The sequence below is a fragment of the Leuciscus leuciscus genome (genome assembly GCF_965113295.1).
Source record: "Leuciscus leuciscus genome assembly, chromosome: 1".
In the NCBI taxonomy this organism is placed as follows: domain Eukaryota; kingdom Metazoa; phylum Chordata; class Actinopteri; order Cypriniformes; family Leuciscidae; genus Leuciscus; species Leuciscus leuciscus.
The window spans coordinates 35613352-35632457 of NC_138725.1; the positions used below are offsets into that span (position 1 = coordinate 35613352).

The 19106-nt window shown below is 39.2% G+C and overlaps 1 protein-coding gene across 5 annotated transcripts in view; it reads right to left on the minus strand.

Annotated features, from left to right (window-relative positions):
* Positions 1-1648: 1648 nt before the first annotated feature.
* The window catches only part of mast1b (microtubule associated serine/threonine kinase 1b), a 37254-nt gene continuing 19796 nt past the window's right edge, over positions 1649-19106 (minus strand). For all 5 annotated transcript variants that reach the window (XM_082164436.1, XM_082164437.1, XM_082164435.1 and 2 more), the window contains 20 exons: positions 18455-18664; positions 17481-17582; positions 16843-16975; positions 16628-16695; positions 16349-16425; positions 15275-15483; positions 14727-14865; positions 14316-14448; positions 13109-13274; positions 12678-12779; positions 11094-11216; positions 10195-10304; positions 9959-10113; positions 9304-9533; positions 8997-9200; positions 8059-8288; positions 7847-7969; positions 7028-7164; positions 6750-6937; positions 1649-5714 (listed from right to left, as the gene is read on the minus strand). In XM_082164436.1, the coding sequence (XP_082020562.1) occupies positions 4015-5714; positions 6750-6937; positions 7028-7164; positions 7847-7969; positions 8059-8288; positions 8997-9200; positions 9304-9533; positions 9959-10113; positions 10195-10304; positions 11094-11216; positions 12678-12779; positions 13109-13274; positions 14316-14448; positions 14727-14865; positions 15275-15483; positions 16349-16425; positions 16628-16695; positions 16843-16975; positions 17481-17582; positions 18455-18664 (4539 nt within the window). In that variant the 3' untranslated portion in view covers positions 1649-4014. The remainder of the gene's footprint in view (positions 5715-6749; positions 6938-7027; positions 7165-7846; positions 7970-8058; positions 8289-8996; positions 9201-9303; positions 9534-9958; positions 10114-10194; positions 10305-11093; positions 11217-12677; positions 12780-13108; positions 13275-14315; positions 14449-14726; positions 14866-15274; positions 15484-16348; positions 16426-16627; positions 16696-16842; positions 16976-17480; positions 17583-18454; positions 18665-19106) is intronic.

Below are 19106 nucleotides of genomic sequence, written 5' to 3' on the forward strand. Positions count from 1 at the left end.
TGGACCACCTCGAAGGACGCCAGATCATCTGCGGGCTCCATCACTCACATCCATGACTCTGTTGCCATGACGTCCAGAGAATCTGAATCCCAGCCGTCCAATCAGAGGAGGGATGAGGGGTTATGGGTACGAGTGATGCTGTGGGACAGTGAGAGAACAAAAGTAACTTTCTCAGGGAAATACTGAGACACGTGACACACATCATGTGACTGAAGGAATCCTACAAATGTGACAAAGCAAAAGTTAAGCCACATTAATATAACTAATCTCAACAAAACATTTAAAAATATCTTTAATACATGTTTAGATAACCATTAGGTGTTTATGCATTAAATATAAATGATTCCGGTTTATCTGCCCTTTAAAGACGGTATTGAGAGATATTATGTTACTCTGAGATTTACCATGGTACTGAATGTACATATTCATATAATATACCTTGGTACTACAATGGTATAATGCTTTAAAAAGGTATTACCATAGTACCATGTTCAAATGTACAATATTTAGGGGGATGTCAGCGAATTTCTTATGTGAGTGTGACTTTATACGTTTGTTGTTGGTGGTTTGTTGAGTTGACGCAGAAATTGTGTTTTGTTTAGATGCACTGATTCGGCTTTCGGATACATAGACGGGTCATTTCTTTCACGAAAGGAAGCAGATTTTGAATATAATACTTAACTTATAAACTGTTTTGACTGTCATGTCATTGTAAATATCGGAGGATTTCTGCTGTAAATTTTCCGCATTACACGCCGCGATGCCACTCGGATTCACTGCCTCTTCCCTCCTTCACTTGGCAACGAAACTCATGTCTGTCCTCTGATTGGCTCTCTGGTACTTAAGTGCTCTCTGATTGGTCACTTCAGTGTCTGTGTAGTATTATCTATGACTAATAGGTTTAATCCTATTAGGCTACTTGTAATGTGTGTTCTGAGATCACGGAAAACGGTAAGAGTTTGTACCTGTATGGATTTATTTGTATTAAATCACATTCAAACTACTGCTAAATGATCAATATTTCAAACTCATCTATTACGTTAAAGTTCACATAACATATAACACTGTACTTAGACTACATAATAGCAGTGCTGGGCAGATTACTTTGCAAATTGTAGTCCGTTACTGATTACAAATTACATGATGAAAATTGTAGTTAGTAACATAATCTAGATTACTCATTTTAGGTCATGTATTCTGACTGCTTTTTAATTACTTTTGACCTAACTTGTTAATCACTTAGATTTGAATGGGATTGTGTATGAAGAAGAATGATGGAAAATCAATAAATTATGAATTATTTACTTTCATTGTGTGAACAATATGTAATCCATAAAAAATAACTGTAATTTGATTATGAGCATTTTAAAATGTGATAAAATCTAATTAGCCTACAAGTACTACATTTTTGGAATCTGATTACGTTATCTAGATTGGATGTAATCAGGTACTACCCAGCATTGCATACATGTATGAAGTTTTTACTTTTATTAAACTATAATTTTTATAATTATTTTATAGCTATGGTATCATATTTTATGACCTCCCCGCTATAACTGACTAATATTAACTCATTTATCATTTAAACATTTATCTACAAACCCATGCAAGAAGACAAAAACAACCCGAAACCAAATATGTGATTGGCTTCTTTATTATTACTGCACTTTATTATTATTATTTTTTAAATTGCATTAGTTTATAACATTGCCTGAGGTGAGAAATCATAAAAAAAATCCTGTAAATAAACAATGATATAAGAAGTGAATGTACAAAAAAATTCACAGGTAAAACAGTTGGGAAGATTTATGCAAAGCAGCGTAGTTTCGAAGGGCAACATACAACCTCCCATTTTAATAATCAAACAGGGCAAAACTCATTCAAATAAAATTATAAACGTATAAATAAATACAAAGAGAAAAATCAATAAAGTGCATTCTGTAACATTGCTTGTACTCTTGCGTGAGTAACTGTCTCTACAGAATCTAAACACTGACACCGTCTATCCTACACACTTTACAGCACAAATCAATCTGAAAACATGCCACAAAGGCATATACACCCTACCCAAATATTAAAAACATATTAAAAAATAATGCTACCTTCACAAAAAGTACTGTGGTGTTACTATGGTACAAAGATGGTACCTGATATATTGTACACCCTGGTACTGAATTATTACCTTATCCATGTATATTCAGGGAAATATGGTATTATCATAGTACAATGTTTAAAATACCATGTTAATACCAGCCAAAATTCAATCCATCCCATCGTTTCTCCCTCTAAAGGTTAACATTTGGGTAAAGTGTAAAGTCCTATATTGGCAAAAAAAAACAGTCAATCAAGGATCAGCTGATTTGGATCATCATTGCACTAACGTGGCACCAAATACATTTCTAGATTCACTACACACACACACACACACACACACACACACACACACACACACACACAGAGAGAGAGAGAGAGAGTCTCCAAAGTACGTTCACACAAATGTAAGAGATTTAAAGTGTAAACAGATTAGATCAATTCCACATGTCACATAAAGCCACTGCTAAAGTATCATTTCATCTCTCGCAAACCACTAGACGTTTACATGTCATCCTACTACGTAATAAACTCCTATAAAAGATCACGAATATGTAGCAAAAGTGAATTAAAAGCCCTGAATGGATTAAAATTAAACACATCTACACATGGACCACCTCATACTTCACAAACTCTTCTGCATATACTAAAGGATAATTCAGGCTTTGAAAGAATTCAAGTGTATAATCCACAGTGCATTTACTGGCCTATTAATATAATCTAACAGGATGACATCATATAGTGAGCTATTTTCTTCGTAGAGTTTGTCTAATAATCTCCATATCATTTCATAACAATGCCATCCTTGAGGTTTTTGCTTCAGTCTCAAGCATGGCAAATTTAACTACTGTATATAGACTCTCTTTGTTTCTTTCCAAGACATTTAAATTCGGCCACATAAAAGTCAACATGAAACGACATCTTCAAATATACTTCTACAGATATGTGCTATTATTGCCATAACGCAAACTGGCTTTAAATTGCTGCATTGACTTAGAAAGGCTGCATTTCCCACAAGTAGCTATTTGACTATACAGTAGACCTTAATCAGGGATTGATTTTACACAGATTAAACGACATTGCAATCCATTAAATAAATTTCTCGCAACCTAGTTTTAATTCCTGTCAAAAATGAAATATGGCACTACCCCGACTAAAGTCTGTTGGTTAAACATTGTGCATGACCAAGGTGGTGTTAGCTGAAAGGGAAAGCCGTGCACTGACGAATCGTGCACAATAACACCAGGAACATGCATTACTACAGTAAATACGGTCAATTTAGATTTCATGTTGACTTTTGCTGGGCATTTCCAGTGCAAATATAATTAAGACAGCAGAAACAAGCACTTTTTCACACGGTTCTGTCCTTGTGCAACAATCATTTCCCGTTTCTGTTGCCTCTCGCATTAGTATAACGCTACTGTCTGCAGTTTAACAGTATAGCCGAGGTACTAGAATGAGAGTGTTTAGATCTATAGTGTCGGTCACTTGGTAAACAAACACTTTAACTACCTCTCGTTTCTAAATCTGACAAACTGATTGGATGATATGGTGATGACTGAAAGTACATGCCCTCTACAGACCTGGCAGGAATGATTGGATGTGCAGTGTTCACTAGCATTAGGTCTTAATTTCATTTTTCATATCTTATTTTTTGACTCTTCTATTCACAATATACAATGTAACATGCATCTAGAGAGACATACTGGTTTGTTCTACATCCACATATGATGGTGCATACACTCGTACGCCATATGCACAAACATATTTGACAAGGGTCATTTAGAAGCACCTTTACTTGTTTGCGTTTTTTAATTTTTTTATGTCTTGGTTTGAAAGTCGTTTGAACAGTCTGCATTTGGACAAATACTGGGAACACATCCCGTTTTTTAAAGTTCCCAACAGAATATTCCCATTAGTATATTATGAATGTTTGGAAGAGCTCTTTGATGCCTTTTCAGGCTTTGACGATCCAGGACCGGGCCAAGTTCCAGTCAGCCCACGGCGACTCCCAGACGAGGCCTCAGACTTTCCCAAGGTGGCGGCTCGTTTGTCCTCGTTGGTTTTGGAGCTGTCCTTGGCCTTCCCGCCATCCTGAGAGCCCAACTTCATCGGCCCAAGCACAGTTTTAGCCACACTGGTGAGCTGCGTGACAAAGCTGGACCTGTCGCCAGGAGATACGGCACGGGATTTGCTTGTGCAAGGCGATTTGCCGGTTGGAGATGGAGAGGCTTGGGACTCCTCGACCGCTTCCAGCCGGCATCTTTCCTCTTGAGGGGCTCTGGTTGACCCCGATGGGGTTTGAACTCGATCTTCAATGGTTTTAGACTGAACAGGAATTGCTTCTTTGACTTTAGGTGCGACAACAATACTAGGTACAGTTCCCTCAACACTTAGAGGTCCTTTACCTGACTTGCTTGCCTCTGGAGCAACTATCTGTGGGGTTTTCTCCTTCGCCGGGATCTTTTCAGTGGCTTTGCCATTCTCAAGCCCTTTAAGACCCTCGGTTTTGCCATTCTCCAGCCCTTTAGGACCCTTGGTTTTGCCAATCTCCAGCCCTTTAGGACCCTCGGTTTTGCCAATCTCCAGCCCTTTAGGACCCTCAGTTTTGCCAATCTCCAGCCCTTTAGGACCCTCAGTTTTGCCAATCTCCAGCCCTTTAGGACCCTCGGTTTGAAGGCTATGGGGTTTGAGCTCCTGTGATCCAGAGCTTTGGACAATTGGCGTCCAATTTGGGGTCTTGGAGCCACATCCTATTGCAGATGTGACGCTTAGAGATTCGCTCTTTCCCACATCCCTATCTCCCTCCTTGACTATTGAGACGACTGAGACTTGAGGAGACTCAGACTTGGAGGCAACTTTCTCCTTCTGAGGTGGTCCGGCCAATTGGGTTGATTTAGGATCCAATGGTTCGGTTTTTGACGTGGTTCTTAAAACTGCTTCACTTGAGTCGGGTTTCCTCGCTTTACCCTCAGACTCCCGAGCCGTCATTGAGTCCTGCCTTCCGAGATGCCTCGCCGGACTCAACGTGTGTTGGGCGGGCGTGTGCGTTGGCGTCTGTTCGGGTGGAGAGGGCGGAGCCCCGGGCGTATTCTCTCCCTCGATCTCCATCAGGCTCTGGAGAGCGTGTTCGCAGTGGAACGACTCCCGACGGTATTCGGCATGCACAACATCCAATCCGTGTTTCCTCATTGACACACAAAGCCCTCCCTTCCTATCCGAGCACACGGAAGATGAGGAGGACGGGAAAGATGGCGTAGGGGGCGGGCCCAGCTTCTCGGCGGACTGCACCCGTTGGAGGAGAGGGGAACGGGGGGGTTCTGCGCTCTTGGGACGGGGGCGCGTGATTGGAGGAGAGGCATGGAGCTTGGCGGGGAAGGCTTGTGTGGTGTTGGAGCTGCCGACAGTGTGTCCAGCGATGGGCGGTGGGGAGGACGAAGTTGGGGATGGCGTGTGAGCCAACGGGGACAGAGGAATGTTTCCGGCGGATTTGCAGCGAGCAGAACGGTACTGGCGGTGGAGTTTGGGTGAGAGACCGTAGAGAGAGCTTGGCCGCATGTGCTGAGACGTGGCAGGCGAGTTTGGCGTGCTGGATGCGGGAGAGCTGCTCTGAGGCGACGTGCCTGAAACGACAAGGACAGAACCAGGTCAAAACCTCAAAGGAACATGTAAAGGGCACACAATGATCAGGCAAAAACACCCAAACACTGACTGAAGTTAAATATCAAAGGCTAATTGAGTTAATTTCAAAGCACGTCTGCTGGAAAACGTTGTGGCAACGCACGCCACAGAAATATCATCTTCAGTAGGTCAAATGTCACTCAAGTACATAAGGTTTAATCAAAACTCAATATTACATGGTAAAATTCTGCTTTTGTTTTCTAGAAAGGAATTCAGACATTATAATACAATTGTTCGACTACTCAAAAACTTAGACCCCAATCATACTCTTTTGTGTCATGCATCATATATTGCATGTATATCAACACAGATGCTTTCAAGCTTGATCTTCAGAGACATTGGACTCTGCTATGAGGCACATAATGGGGGATTTCCATGTATGCTTTGCATTCTCAGCACTAGTCTTTTCAGAAACAGTCTTTCACAGTCAATACAGTATGTTTAAAGCAAGGTGCCTGAATAAAATACATCCAGTTACAAACATTAAAGTGTAACTGTAGCGCCCCCTTGTGAACTGCTGTTATTAATGTAATGCAAGCATGCATGCAAAATGTTTAAACACGTGTGCAATGTATTGAATCTTCATTTGCATACTAGCATAATCAGCACCTCAATCAGTCAAGCTAAACTAGTAAAAGTAGTACAATGCAAATAAATAATATTTAATAAATAATGCTTATAATAAATGTACATACTACTGCCACTACTACTAATAACAATTTTGTACAAGATCAGAATAAAGAGATATTTTTTTGATTGTTGCAATTATACATATATTTTTTTGATTATACATGTTTATTTAATTTTATATTTTTATTGATTTTATAATAATGAAGCCCCACCAGGGGTTTGTGTCCCCTTGGTTGGAAAACCCTGGTCTAGAAACACTCATTTTGACTAAATAAAGCAAGTATAAATGACACCACAGATTCAGCCAATTAAATTCCACTTCATACAGCAGTGGGAGGAGCTCTGACCGAGGTGGGCGGAGTCTGGAGGAGAGCGGTAGGTCTGAGTGGGCGAACGAGCAGATAGGTTGTGTGTCGGAGATCCCGGCAGACTGTCTCCGGAAGACAGCGAGCGATTCAGAGAGGACAGACTACGACTGGTGTGAAGCAGGTTTGACTGTTTCGTGATCTTACGAAAAAGAGAGCTGCGCTTCTTACTGCAGACAGAGAGAGAGAGAGACAAACTGAGTAAAGCGATTATGTAAATGAGGTGTGTATTTTATGCAAAGGCATTCTCTCTTTCTAACCTCTCTTGTCCATCTTTTGGAACCGACTTCTTGTTGCGTCTGGCCATCTTGGCTTTGTAGCTCAGCTTCCTGGCCGGCCCGATCTTTATGGATGTGTTTTCGAACGGAGTAGTCGTCACTGTTACTTTGCTGCCACTCTGAAATTACAAAAGCATCATGTTAAAGTTATTGAGTATTATCTCTAGAAAGTAATTATCATGGAACAAGAGGTCTGGGGTGCGTTTCCCAAACAAAGACGTAACTCGCTGCTTAACTACCATAGTACGATGCATCGTTGAAGAAATCAACTAGCCAGTCACAACTGTTTCCCGAAACCATATTGTCTCAAATTGGACAAATTGGTCATTTTGTCTTATTGTCGCAAATTTGAGGACTATTTCAAATTTTTCTCAGTTATTTTGCTTTATTTCCAAATTCAATCATAATTCAACGTTCTTACGTTCTAGAGCACGTTCACGCATGTGCACTCTTCAAAAACGATGCTTTAAATCTCTTGACAAACTAAAAGACGTAAATTACATTTGTACAGTATGTATTCTAAATAAAAGATATAGTTTGGACTGAATGTCAGCTTTGTTATTTGACTTAAGATAAGGATTTAGAGTCCACATGTCATGCAAACAAGAAACTCTGCTTCTAATCACAGGTTGAGAGCTGTCGTTCCAAACACACAACTGTGCGATGCTGTTTGCGAATGTTCGCTAGAAATGTTTTCGGGAAACACAGACTCGTTGAACTAAGCTGATAACGACAGAACTTGCGACCATAGTTGGCTAACGATGCTTTCGGGAAACGCACCCCTGTTTGTGATGCCCGTACCTTCAGAATGAGCTCCACCACCTCTGTGTGGACCAATCCGTGCACAGACTCCCCGTTCACATGGGTAATGAGGTCACCGGCACAAAGCCCCGCCTCCTGGGCTGGCCCGCCACACTCTACATGCTGTGATTGGAAGAAAGCAATGTCAATCATTACATGCAACACATTCTTCAGCAACAATTTCAGTAGGATGTCTCAGAATGCGCTCGTACCCAGACCATGTGATGCACGCTGTACACGTGACTGTCCCCCATGTAGACTCTGATGGCACGCAGCGTGAAGCCGTACTTCTTCCCAGAGCGATGGATGGTGATCGGCGAGCGCAGGACGTTGACCGTAGGAGAGTAGTCGCGACTCGGAGACGAGTCACGAGACGAGGGATTGGACGAGATGGAGCGAGGGGACATGGGACTGGCGAGTGGAGACGTGCCATGCTGCTCAACTACGGGAGGAAAAATAAAACCAAACATCTTAATATAACAAAAGCTCATATGTAAACGCCACAAATATTAAAAATAATGCAAAACCTGACTAGAAAATTGTACAAAAAATTTGGTGTTGTGATTTTGTAGATTTGTAGTTTGTAGACAAAAAAATGCACATAAGAATGTTTTTACACAAACCCCATGATTTTATAAAAGCATGAACACAGCTGTCTGTAATATCATGTCTTGTATATAAAAAATCTGCACTTTAATAGAAATAAATAGTACTTTATTGTATTTATCAACATATTTGATTGATTGTTGACATTTATAGCGTGTTTAAACTATAGTTTGCATTTAAAGGTGTAGTTTTGCACACAAAAAAAAATATATATTATTGTCTCGATTTTGAAGGTTGTTGACCTTTTAAAACTTGAAATACACTTATAGGGACTTATTCATGAAACATAAGCAGAAAAAAATAATTCAAAAAACAGTCATGCAATATTATTCCTTACATGGATTTTTTTAAATATGAAATTTATGTAGTTTTAATCATTTTTTCTTTTTATGTATTATTAACCATTATTAATTAAAAGTGTTTTATTTATTTAATCACACATTAAAAAACATGATGCCATATACATAAAAATAATAATACTTAAATATTATTAGATGTTGATGATTATGATCATAATAAAACAGAGTCTGGAATGATATCTCACCTGCAGGTATGATGACAGACAGGGCCGTGGTAGAGGCCGACTTTATGACTTTGGTGCCGGAGCGAGTCGCGGTGCTTTTCCCACTGTCAGTGGGAATCTGATGATGTCGAGCTCTTCGTAACACGAGGTCACTTCCGACTCGAGGCCCAAACGAGTCTGGGATGTGCAGAGGCACGGCGGCATCAGCAGGCCGCAGAAGTTTATCTGAGAATCAGGAAGATTAATATGAATTTAAGAGTGACTGACACCTAGGAACACAACAGTATAAATGTATGAAATGATTCTCTTTATTTGAAAACCAAATCACCTCCCGGATATCCCACTGACTCCAGCAGTCCGGAGCTGACGGGCACGCTGGCGCCCTCTAGTGACGTACCCCTGACTTTGATCGCTGGCTGGCGCGTGTGCACCTCACCGTCTCCCTCTAGTGGAGAAGCGAAGCGGTGCGTGTCCATCAGCGCTGAGAAGCGGCGGCGAGCTCCGGGAGGACTGGAGTCTGATTCTGTGAAGGACGACTCCGAACACGACAAACGCTTCCTATACAGAGAAAGGAGGACCATCAACGGTTTTAGGTTTTAGATGGCATAATAACCGATTATATTATGGGGTTATTAGGTGATTCTGAGTGGTTTTAAACTTGCTAGGTGGTTGCTTGGTGGTTTCTAATTTGTTCTGAGTGGTTGCTAGGGCGTTGCTAGGTGGATAGTAGGGTGTTTTTGTGCATACTATGGGGTTGTTTTGTAAGTGATAAGTTTAAACTTGCTAATATGTGGATGCTAGGTGGTTTCTAAGGTGTTCTGAGTGGTTGCTAAGGTGTTGCTAGGTGGTACTAGGGTGTTTTTTAGTGCATACTATAGGGATATTAGATTATTTGTGGTTTTAAATGTGCTACTATGTGGTTTCTAAGGTGTTCTGAGTGGCTGCTGGGATATTCTGGTAGGTTGTCATGTTGTTGCTCTTACATCTCAGGGGATCCGGTTCTCCAGGTCTTTTCTCGGAGGGTCAGGCTGCCCAGACTCTCTCTCTTCCCGCGATCTTCCCTGTGAGCTTTGGGCTCTCGGCGGGTCACAACAGGTTTGTGCTCCAGCTGGGACAGTTGCTCCATGCTGCTGTACACCTGTGATTCAGACAGATTACATTAGTCCTGGAACAGACAATATTACCCATAATCCTCAGTATATGATGAGAGAGGTCAAACCTTGCTGAAGCGTGGAGAGCAGGAGGAGAAGTGGTGAATCTCCACTGGCTCGTCGTCATTGGTGTCGTCCTCATCGTACGAGTGAACGTGATGATATCGCTCGGATCGCGCTGAAACGGACAGATGAGTTACTTGTGAATGCACACTAAAGGCCCCGATATACTCAAAGTTATTTTTCATTCTTTGTTTAGGAGTAAAAAACTGTAAAAAATACAGTATGTGAGGGGTATATTGTTAGTGAACATCTCAACCCTGTTCACCCTGCTGAGAGCGAAGTAAAAATGTGCTGCGAGCTTTCCTCTCAATAACAAAATAAACATGAATAAAAATGATAGCGGTGAGACAACAGCAGTTAAGAAAGCATCTGATCTGATCATAGATGTTTGCACCAGATCTACAATTCAGCACTCCAGTCAAATTGTGGTTATTTACATGTAGCTCTTTATATAATAGATTGCTTTAAAGCAAACAGCTTTACGGTATTAAACATGAAAAACCGTGTCAGTGTCTCTTTCCATTAGAATTACAACTTAATTTTCTACTATAAAGAAACTCTCCAGTGTGTTCATGTTTTCACTCGCGGTTGTCTGAACTCAACAGGAGAAATTAACTGAAGAAAATGTTCACATCAAAGAAGGCGGAGCCTCAGAGCCACACCTACCTATTATATCATCACCACTGACCAGTGGGAGTTTGGAGGCGTTTATTAGCCAGAGTGAACTTTTCCGGAAAGTTCACATTGGCAAGCTGTTTCAAACTCCCGAAATTAACTCCAAACGAACTTTGTTTTGGCCTGATTGTGTTTTCGAAATGACACCTCAGCAGTTCGTTATTCGATTTCACTTGACATATAACAGACAACAGCATAAACACACACAATCCACCCGTCCGTCACTCACTGTCGAAGTAGCTGGTGTCCTCCTCCGACTCCAGATGCGGGATGAACTCGGCTTTCTGTCGGAGCAGGCCGCTCCAGTCCAGATCACAGAAGAACGAATGCTGCTTCACCTCGAACGCTCCACCTGCGCACAAACACACCCCTCCATTCAGCGTGAGCAGAACGTCTGACTCGACCAAAGCAATCAACCACGAGAGGTGGACACAGTAACTTGATAGAAGACAATCAAAAGCTACACAAATAATCAAATTATAGCAATCATCGAAAATAGATATTAATATTTTCTTTAGACATTGTGTTGTTGCTAGAATGGTCTGAGTGCTTCCTAGGCCAATGTTAGGTGGTTACTAAGGTGTTTTTAGTGCATACTATTGGGTTATTAGGTGATTCTGAGTGATTTTGCTAGGTGGTTTCTAAGTTGTTCTGAGTGGTTGCTAGGGCATTGCTAGGTGGATACTAGGATTTTTTAGTGCATACTATGGGGTTATTAGATGAGAGACTTTAAACTTGCTACTATGTGGATGCTAGGTGGTTTCTAAGTTGTTCTGAGTGGTTGCTAGGTGGATACTAGGGTGTTTTGGTGCATACTATGGGGTTATTAGATGAGGGATTTTAAACTTGCTACTATGTGGATGCAAGGGGTGTTGCAAGGTGGATACCAGGCTGTTTTAGTGAATATTACGAGGTTGTAAGGTGATTCTGAGTGGTTTTAAACTTGCTGCTATGTGTTTGCTAGGCATACTGCTGTTAGGTGGCTCTGATTGGTTTTAAACTGGCTATGGGTGGGTAGGTGGTTGCTAAGGTGTTGCTAGGTGGTTACCAGGGAGCTTTAAGTGAATTGTATGGGGTTGTTAGGGGGTTCTGAGTGGTTTAAAACTTGCTATGGGCTGCAAGGTGGTTTCTAAGGTTTTCTGGGTGGTTGCTAAGGTGTTGCTAGGTGGTTACCAGGGAGCTTTAAGTGCTTATTATGGGGTTGTTAGGTGGTTCTGAGTGGTTTTAAACTTGCTACTATGTTTTTGCTAGGTGGTTTCTAAGGTATTCTGAATGGTTGCTGGGGTGTTTTTTAGTGCATGCTATGTAGTTAGGTGGTACTGGGTGGCGTTACACTTGCTACTGTGTGGTTGCTAGGTGGTTTCTAAGGTCTTCAGAGTGGTTGCTAGGGTGTTTTAGTGTATACTATGTGTAGGCAGTTCTGATTTGTTTTAAATGTGCTACTGTGTGGTAGCTAGGTTGTTTCTAAGGAGTTGAAACTGGTGGTTGCTAGGGTGTTGCTGGGCTATTCTGGGGGTTGTTATGTTGTTGCCATGGTATTCAGACCTCAAGTCCCTCCTTTAGTGTAAGTCTATGGGACCTTTTCATCTGTTTTATTGTGCACAAATGGACTTGGGTTTGAATTTTAAACTATTCTCCGGCAAAGAAATATTCTTACTTAATTGTCATAATTTATGCTAAAAATGCTTCAAACACGGTTCATACAACCACATTTAGAGCCCAAATGAAGAGTGTTAATCAATGTCAGCAGTTAGAGTGCATCAGCATGTGTTCAGTGACTGAGGGTCACATGACTGCAGGTGTGTGAGGTCACCTGTGCCCAGTCTGAGCAGCGGGCTGGTCTGCAGTAGAGATGAGATCAGGTGCTGCGCGTCAGCCGGGAGAGCGTCGTCCTCATCAGGCCACACGATATCATCTACACACACACACACACACACTTTAGGTTAAATAACACTATATTTTTTGTAATCAGTATTTTTTCTTATTTTCTAGTAAAAATATTGAAACATCCTTAAAACCAAAATATATGTATTTAAAATGTGGCTATTTGTTTGCTTTTTGTGTTTTTGGAATTTCCTGTTAAAGGTTCACTGTTAAATGGGACTATTTCTATTGTTTGCTTCGATATCTATATTTTCATTATAGATATTTTACATTGTCTGCATTGTATACATCCTTTGCTTTTTTTACTGTAAAATGAGAAAGTTTCAGTGTGTAAAATATCTGATGTTGTGACGTCTTTACCTGAGATCACCTGACCGAACAGCTCCTCGGGTGTGTCGCCGAAGAACGGCACGCAGCCCACCAGGAACTCGTAGAGGATGATGCCCATGGCCCACCAGTCCACCGGCTTCCCGTAGCCCTGCCGCAGGATCACCTCCGGAGCGATGTACTCCGGGGTGCCGCAGACCTGGGGTCAAATTGTGCTACATTAATTACATTTGTTATGTTTAAATAAATGTATTAATTATATAATTAATCATAATTATAATTAATTGCAGACAAGTGCAAATGTTACTAAAGTAAAGCCAGGTCATATGGACAAGGAAAAATGTGTTATTTGTCCAACTACACTTGCATATATTTCCTGAAAAAATGAAAGTGGTGTTAATGAATACAAAACTCTCCACCATTGCTATGCAGTTGGCTTAGGTGTTTGGAATAATTTTTAGAATGTTGGTGTTTGGAATTATTTTTAGAATGTTGGTATTATTTTTTAGAATGTTGGTGTTTGGAATAATTTTTTGAATGTTGGTATTTGGAATCATTTTTAGAATGTTGGAGTTAGGAATTATTTTTAGAATGTTGGTATTTGAAATTATTTTTTAGAGTGTTGTTATTTGGAATTATATTTTGAATGTTGGTACTTGGAATTATTTTTAGAATGTTGGTATTTGAAAATATTTTTTAGAATGTTACAATTTGAAATTATTTTTAGCATGTTGGTGTTTGGAATTATTTTTAGAATGTTGGTATTTGAAATTATTTTTTTTAATGTTAGAATTTGAAATAAGTTTTAGCACATTGGTGTTTGGAATTATTTTTAGAATGCTGGTATTTGAAATTATTTTTTAGAGTGTTGTTATTTGGAATTATATTTTGAATGTTGGTACTTGGAATTATTTTTAGAATGTTGGTATTTGAAATGATTTTTTAGAATGTTAGAATTTGAAATAATTTTTAGCATGTTGGTGTTTGGAATTATTTTTAGAATGTTGGTATTTGGAATTGTATTTTGAATGTTGGTGTTTGGAATTATTTTTAGCATGTTGCTGTTGTTTATTGGCAACTTGTGACACTGGCATTAATTATTAACTACACTAAACAGACAGATTATAATAATCAAAAAATGTCATGAATAATGAAAATTGTCATTTTGTGGCTTTTAGTCCCTGTCTGTGATCCGTGTCTTCTAATACAATATTACATTCTTTTTATTATTTTCTCATACCTGTTTATCCAGGAACTCCCTGGTGTCCTTCTCGATGTGTCCCTCGTACAGGTTTGTGGTGAGACTCATGAGACCCATTTTTGACAAACCGAAATCAGTGAGTTTAATGTGTCCCATGGACGTGATGAGCAGACTGACAGAGAGAGACAGAGGTCATGTGATACAGCAACACAAATACACACTGTCAAGCTGTGCGGCAGTTCTGACATGTGTTTAATTATATAACACAATCTGTCTAAATGAAAAGATTTTCATTAATCTCACAGAGGAAGTGTCTGTCACCACCCAGCAGAAGGTAAATGAATCCCAGCAATCATTTAATTGAATGTGCAGGGTCACTGCGGTCTGCTGTCATCTTAATAGAATTCAGATATAATCTGATTCAATCTCGTCCACTAGGAGGCGTCTTACTTGTCAGGTTTGAGATCCCGGTGCACGATTCCATAGTTGTGAATGTACTCGAGCGCCAGGACGGTTTCAGCGAAGTACATGCGTGCCATTTCCACGGGCAGCGCTCCAATGTTCTTCAGCAGCGTTGCACAGTCACCTCCTGAGCCGCAGGAAACACAAAACACAGATGCAATCTTTTTAACATTCAGCTGTGTCTCATAAGACAGTAGTCTCCTGTGTCTCCGTAATCAAAATAACTTCCCCTCCCTCCTTCACAACATCTATTCTCTTCTCTGATGATGTGGGCGGGGCAACCTGTCACTCACATGAGATCAGCCAATAGCAAACCACAACCAACCAATCAATCAATTCCACACGGACAAAATCAAGCATTTGTTCTTGTTCCGGAAGCGTTTCACTCGGATATACGTCACAATAGAGAAGAAAAGATGATCGCAACTTCCGTTTCATGACGATTATATGAGAATCATCTGAGAGTTGATACTTAAACTGTCTCAATAAAGTCTCATGAGCTGTGAAAGAGCGATCAAACTGCGTGTGTGTCTCACCCTCCACGTACTCCATGACCATACACAGGTGTCGCCTGGTCTCGAAGGAGCAGAACATGCTGACCACGAAGGGGTTCTCTGCGAAGGTCAGGATGTCTCGCTCCACAAACGCCTGCTGGATCTGGTTCCTCAGAATCAGGTTCTGTTTGTTGATCTTCTTCATAGCGAAGCGCTGTCGGGTCTCCAGGTGACGGACCAGATACACCGCGCTGGAAAACACACAGAAACTGTTGAGTCAATGTCTCAACTCCTGTGTGTGTGTGTGTGTGTGTGTGTGTGTGTGTGTGTGTGTGTGTGTGTGTGTGTGTGTGTGTGTGTGTGTGTGTGTGTGTGTGTGTGTAGATTCAGGTAGATTCACACACACACACTACTGTTCAAAAGTTTGGGATCAGTAAGATTTTATTTGTAAAAAATATATAAAATTGTGTTAATCAATGACTCCTTAAATTGATCAAAAGGGAAAGTAAAGACATTTACAATGTTTCAAAAGATTAATATTTCAAACAGGGTTTCTGCAGGTTTCTACTAATTAAATGTAATGCTTTTTTATGCCTTTTTTTTTTTTATGCCATACATGATCCATGACTAACCACAGATATATACTGTATATATATATATGTATATATTTGTGTTGTCAATCGATACATTTTTTTTACTCATTTATTAAAGAAACAAAACAATTCTGTGATTAATTGCAATTAAAAACACTTACATTTTTGTAGGTTTGTATCTAGTTTATATATTTTATAATGTAATGATTTCACAGTTAATCTCCAAATTAATGTAGAAACAACATAAAGACAGTATATTTCAAATACTTGTTTAATGGCATATTTTTTATGAATGAAGGTCAGTGTCACTGATACTAATACAGCTATTGATGTCTGGATAAACATGACCTTGCGTAGTGCAACGGTGCAAGTGTATGTGTGTGTGTGTGTGAGTGTGCGTGTGTTAATGAGTGTGTGGAGTGAGTGTGTGTGTGTGTGTGTGTGTGTGTGTGTGCGTGTGTGTGTGTGTGTGTGTGTGTGTGTGTGTGTGTGTGTGTGTGTGTGTGTGTGTGAACTGGTTTACCCGTAGGCTCCATTGCTGATCAGTTTGATGGTCTGGAAATCGGACTCTCCGGGTGGCTTCATGGGTTTCATTTTTCCCTGGAAAACAGAAAAATCCCCTCAACACTTTATAGGACATCATTATCCTTTAGGGGTCGGTTTAGGGGTCGGGTTAGTGTGTGCATGTGTGTGTGTGTGTGTGTGTGTGATGGGTAGGTTTAGGGGTCGGGTTAGTGTGTGAGTGTGTGTGTATGTGTGTGTGTGTGTGTGTGTGTGTGTGTGTGTGTGTGTGTGTTCATACCTCTGCAGAATCGTCTGTCTCCGGTGTGACGGGACCCTCGCTGTCATAGTGCTCTCGACAGACCATCTCTGAAACACACACGTCACAGTCAGTCAGCACACACAGTTCCTCTATAATGAAATCAGTGTGTGTGTGTGTGTGTGTGTGTGTGTGTGTGTGTGTGTGTGTGTGTGTGTGTGTGTGTGTGTGTGTGTGTGTGTGTGTGTGCGCCTCACCCTCCAGAGGGTCTCGTGTCAGGCCCAGCTGGCTGATGATGTAGCGCGGGATGTCGGTCTTCATCAGGTGTCCTTCTTTAGCGTGATCTTCGGCCGCTTCCAGCAGATGATAAAACTCCTCAGGGTTGAACTCCTGCACACGAGTGTGTCACACACACATCAATCACTGTTGCTATCGGTTACTACGGTGATCTTAGAATCTTGCTGTGCGGTCTGGAATTATATGGTTCCGTTTTTGTAGCAAATTAAACTGAACATTTGTAATTTGCTGAAGCACATGGACATGCTCGCCAAAACTTTGCTAGTTCTGAACTCGGTTAAATGGGGATAATAATTCATTTATGTGGTTTAGTCCTGGAGCAGCACAGAAACATCTCAAATGACTGTGTGAGATTTCGAGGCAGTGAATCACAGAAGGTCAATGATGACAGTAACACGCTGCTTCAATCTAAATGCTAATGCAACTCGCTCTTGCTCAGAATGCTTTTTTTCTGAAGTTGGGAGTAAAAATTGGAAACGGTCAGGCTTGTGTTATTGGAGTCCAGAGGGGTTTGATGTCATGTTATCTGATGATTATCTGAGACTTCGATGGATGAAAGAACAAGCTAGAAGAAGAAGAAAAAAAACATTTTCCTCACCAGACACTCCAACAGTCGGGCAGGTCGAGCGATGATGAAGAGGAGTTTCTTCACCAACTCAGTGACGAAGGTCAACTCTGAACTCTCTGAGCGCTTGTACGCCTGAGAGACACAGATAGAGAGAAAGAGAGATGCATGGAAGCTGATAACACTGATTTATTCAATTAAATATATTTATTCATATCATTATGCATGTAATAAAGATTTATTTCTTGATTCTTTATTACAAAATATGTGTTATACTATATTTTATTATACATTATATATTATTATACATGTATATTATAAATACATTATACATACTTTTAATATTATTAAGAATCTATAAATAAATATGCATAATATACATATAATGTATAATAATATTAATACATGTATTTATTTTCTATAAATTATAATAAATTATGTAATTATTTCTAGACTATTTATTTATTACAAAATAATATAATATAATATAATATAATATAATATAATATAATATAATATAATATAATATAATATAATATAATATAATATAATATAATATATACAGAAAATTCATTGGCCCTGGTCATGTGGCAATAAATACATTATAAATACCTTATACATAATATTTTATAAATACTCAAAAAATATGAATAATAATAGTAATAATAATATAATTATTAAAATTTGTATTGATTATTATTATTATTATTATTATTATCAAAGTATGTAGTAATACATACCTATTTTAGAAATTATAATAAATATAATGAAAAATAATTTACTAATTATAATATTATTATTATTATTATTATTTCTAGAATATTTATAAAATAGTTTTTTTATCCACCACATGGCCTGGGCCAATGGAGAATCAGTATTAATTAAAAGCAGCAAAACAAATACTACTATGCTGCATTAAACCTTCACATCTAAATAATATATCATAACTTCTTCAGATTTCAGTGCAGAGATGGTTCTGTTTGACCGGTGTGATGTGATGAACTCACATCGTCCAGAAGCTTCTCCAGGTTCTCCTGCAGCTCAAAGAAGTAGACAGAAGTGATGAGGCCTTCTCCAGATTTGGTCAGGCAGTCTCTGGACAGCTCGATGATCTGGTGGTGGATGAAGCTCAGGACCCCGTCGGCCAGCGGAAGAACGCTCTCAGGACAATATGTGTGGATGAAGTCACACAACCGGCCCTCCATCTGAGCCGTGGCCTGACGGGAACAAACACAGGGATCATTTATGGAGATAAAGATAAAGAATGACAAACGGATAATAATTGTCATTATTATTATATAATAATAATATATATTAATATATTATAGAATAATAAATAAAAGTAATAAGTATTTTATAATAAATAAATGATCTTGTAATATTGTTATTATTAATATTATCTCTGTATTATTCATTACAAAAGAGTTAAATATTTTATAAAATGTTATTAATATTATGAAATACTAAATATGTATCAATTATTATTATTACTAATACATTATTTATTTATTACCAAATTACTAAATAAATATTCTAGAAATATTATTATTACAATAATATTATCAAATATTATATTTAATATATATTATAATATATATATTAAATATTATTTAAATATTGTAATATATGATTGATGTTTAATATATAGTTGTGTAGAAC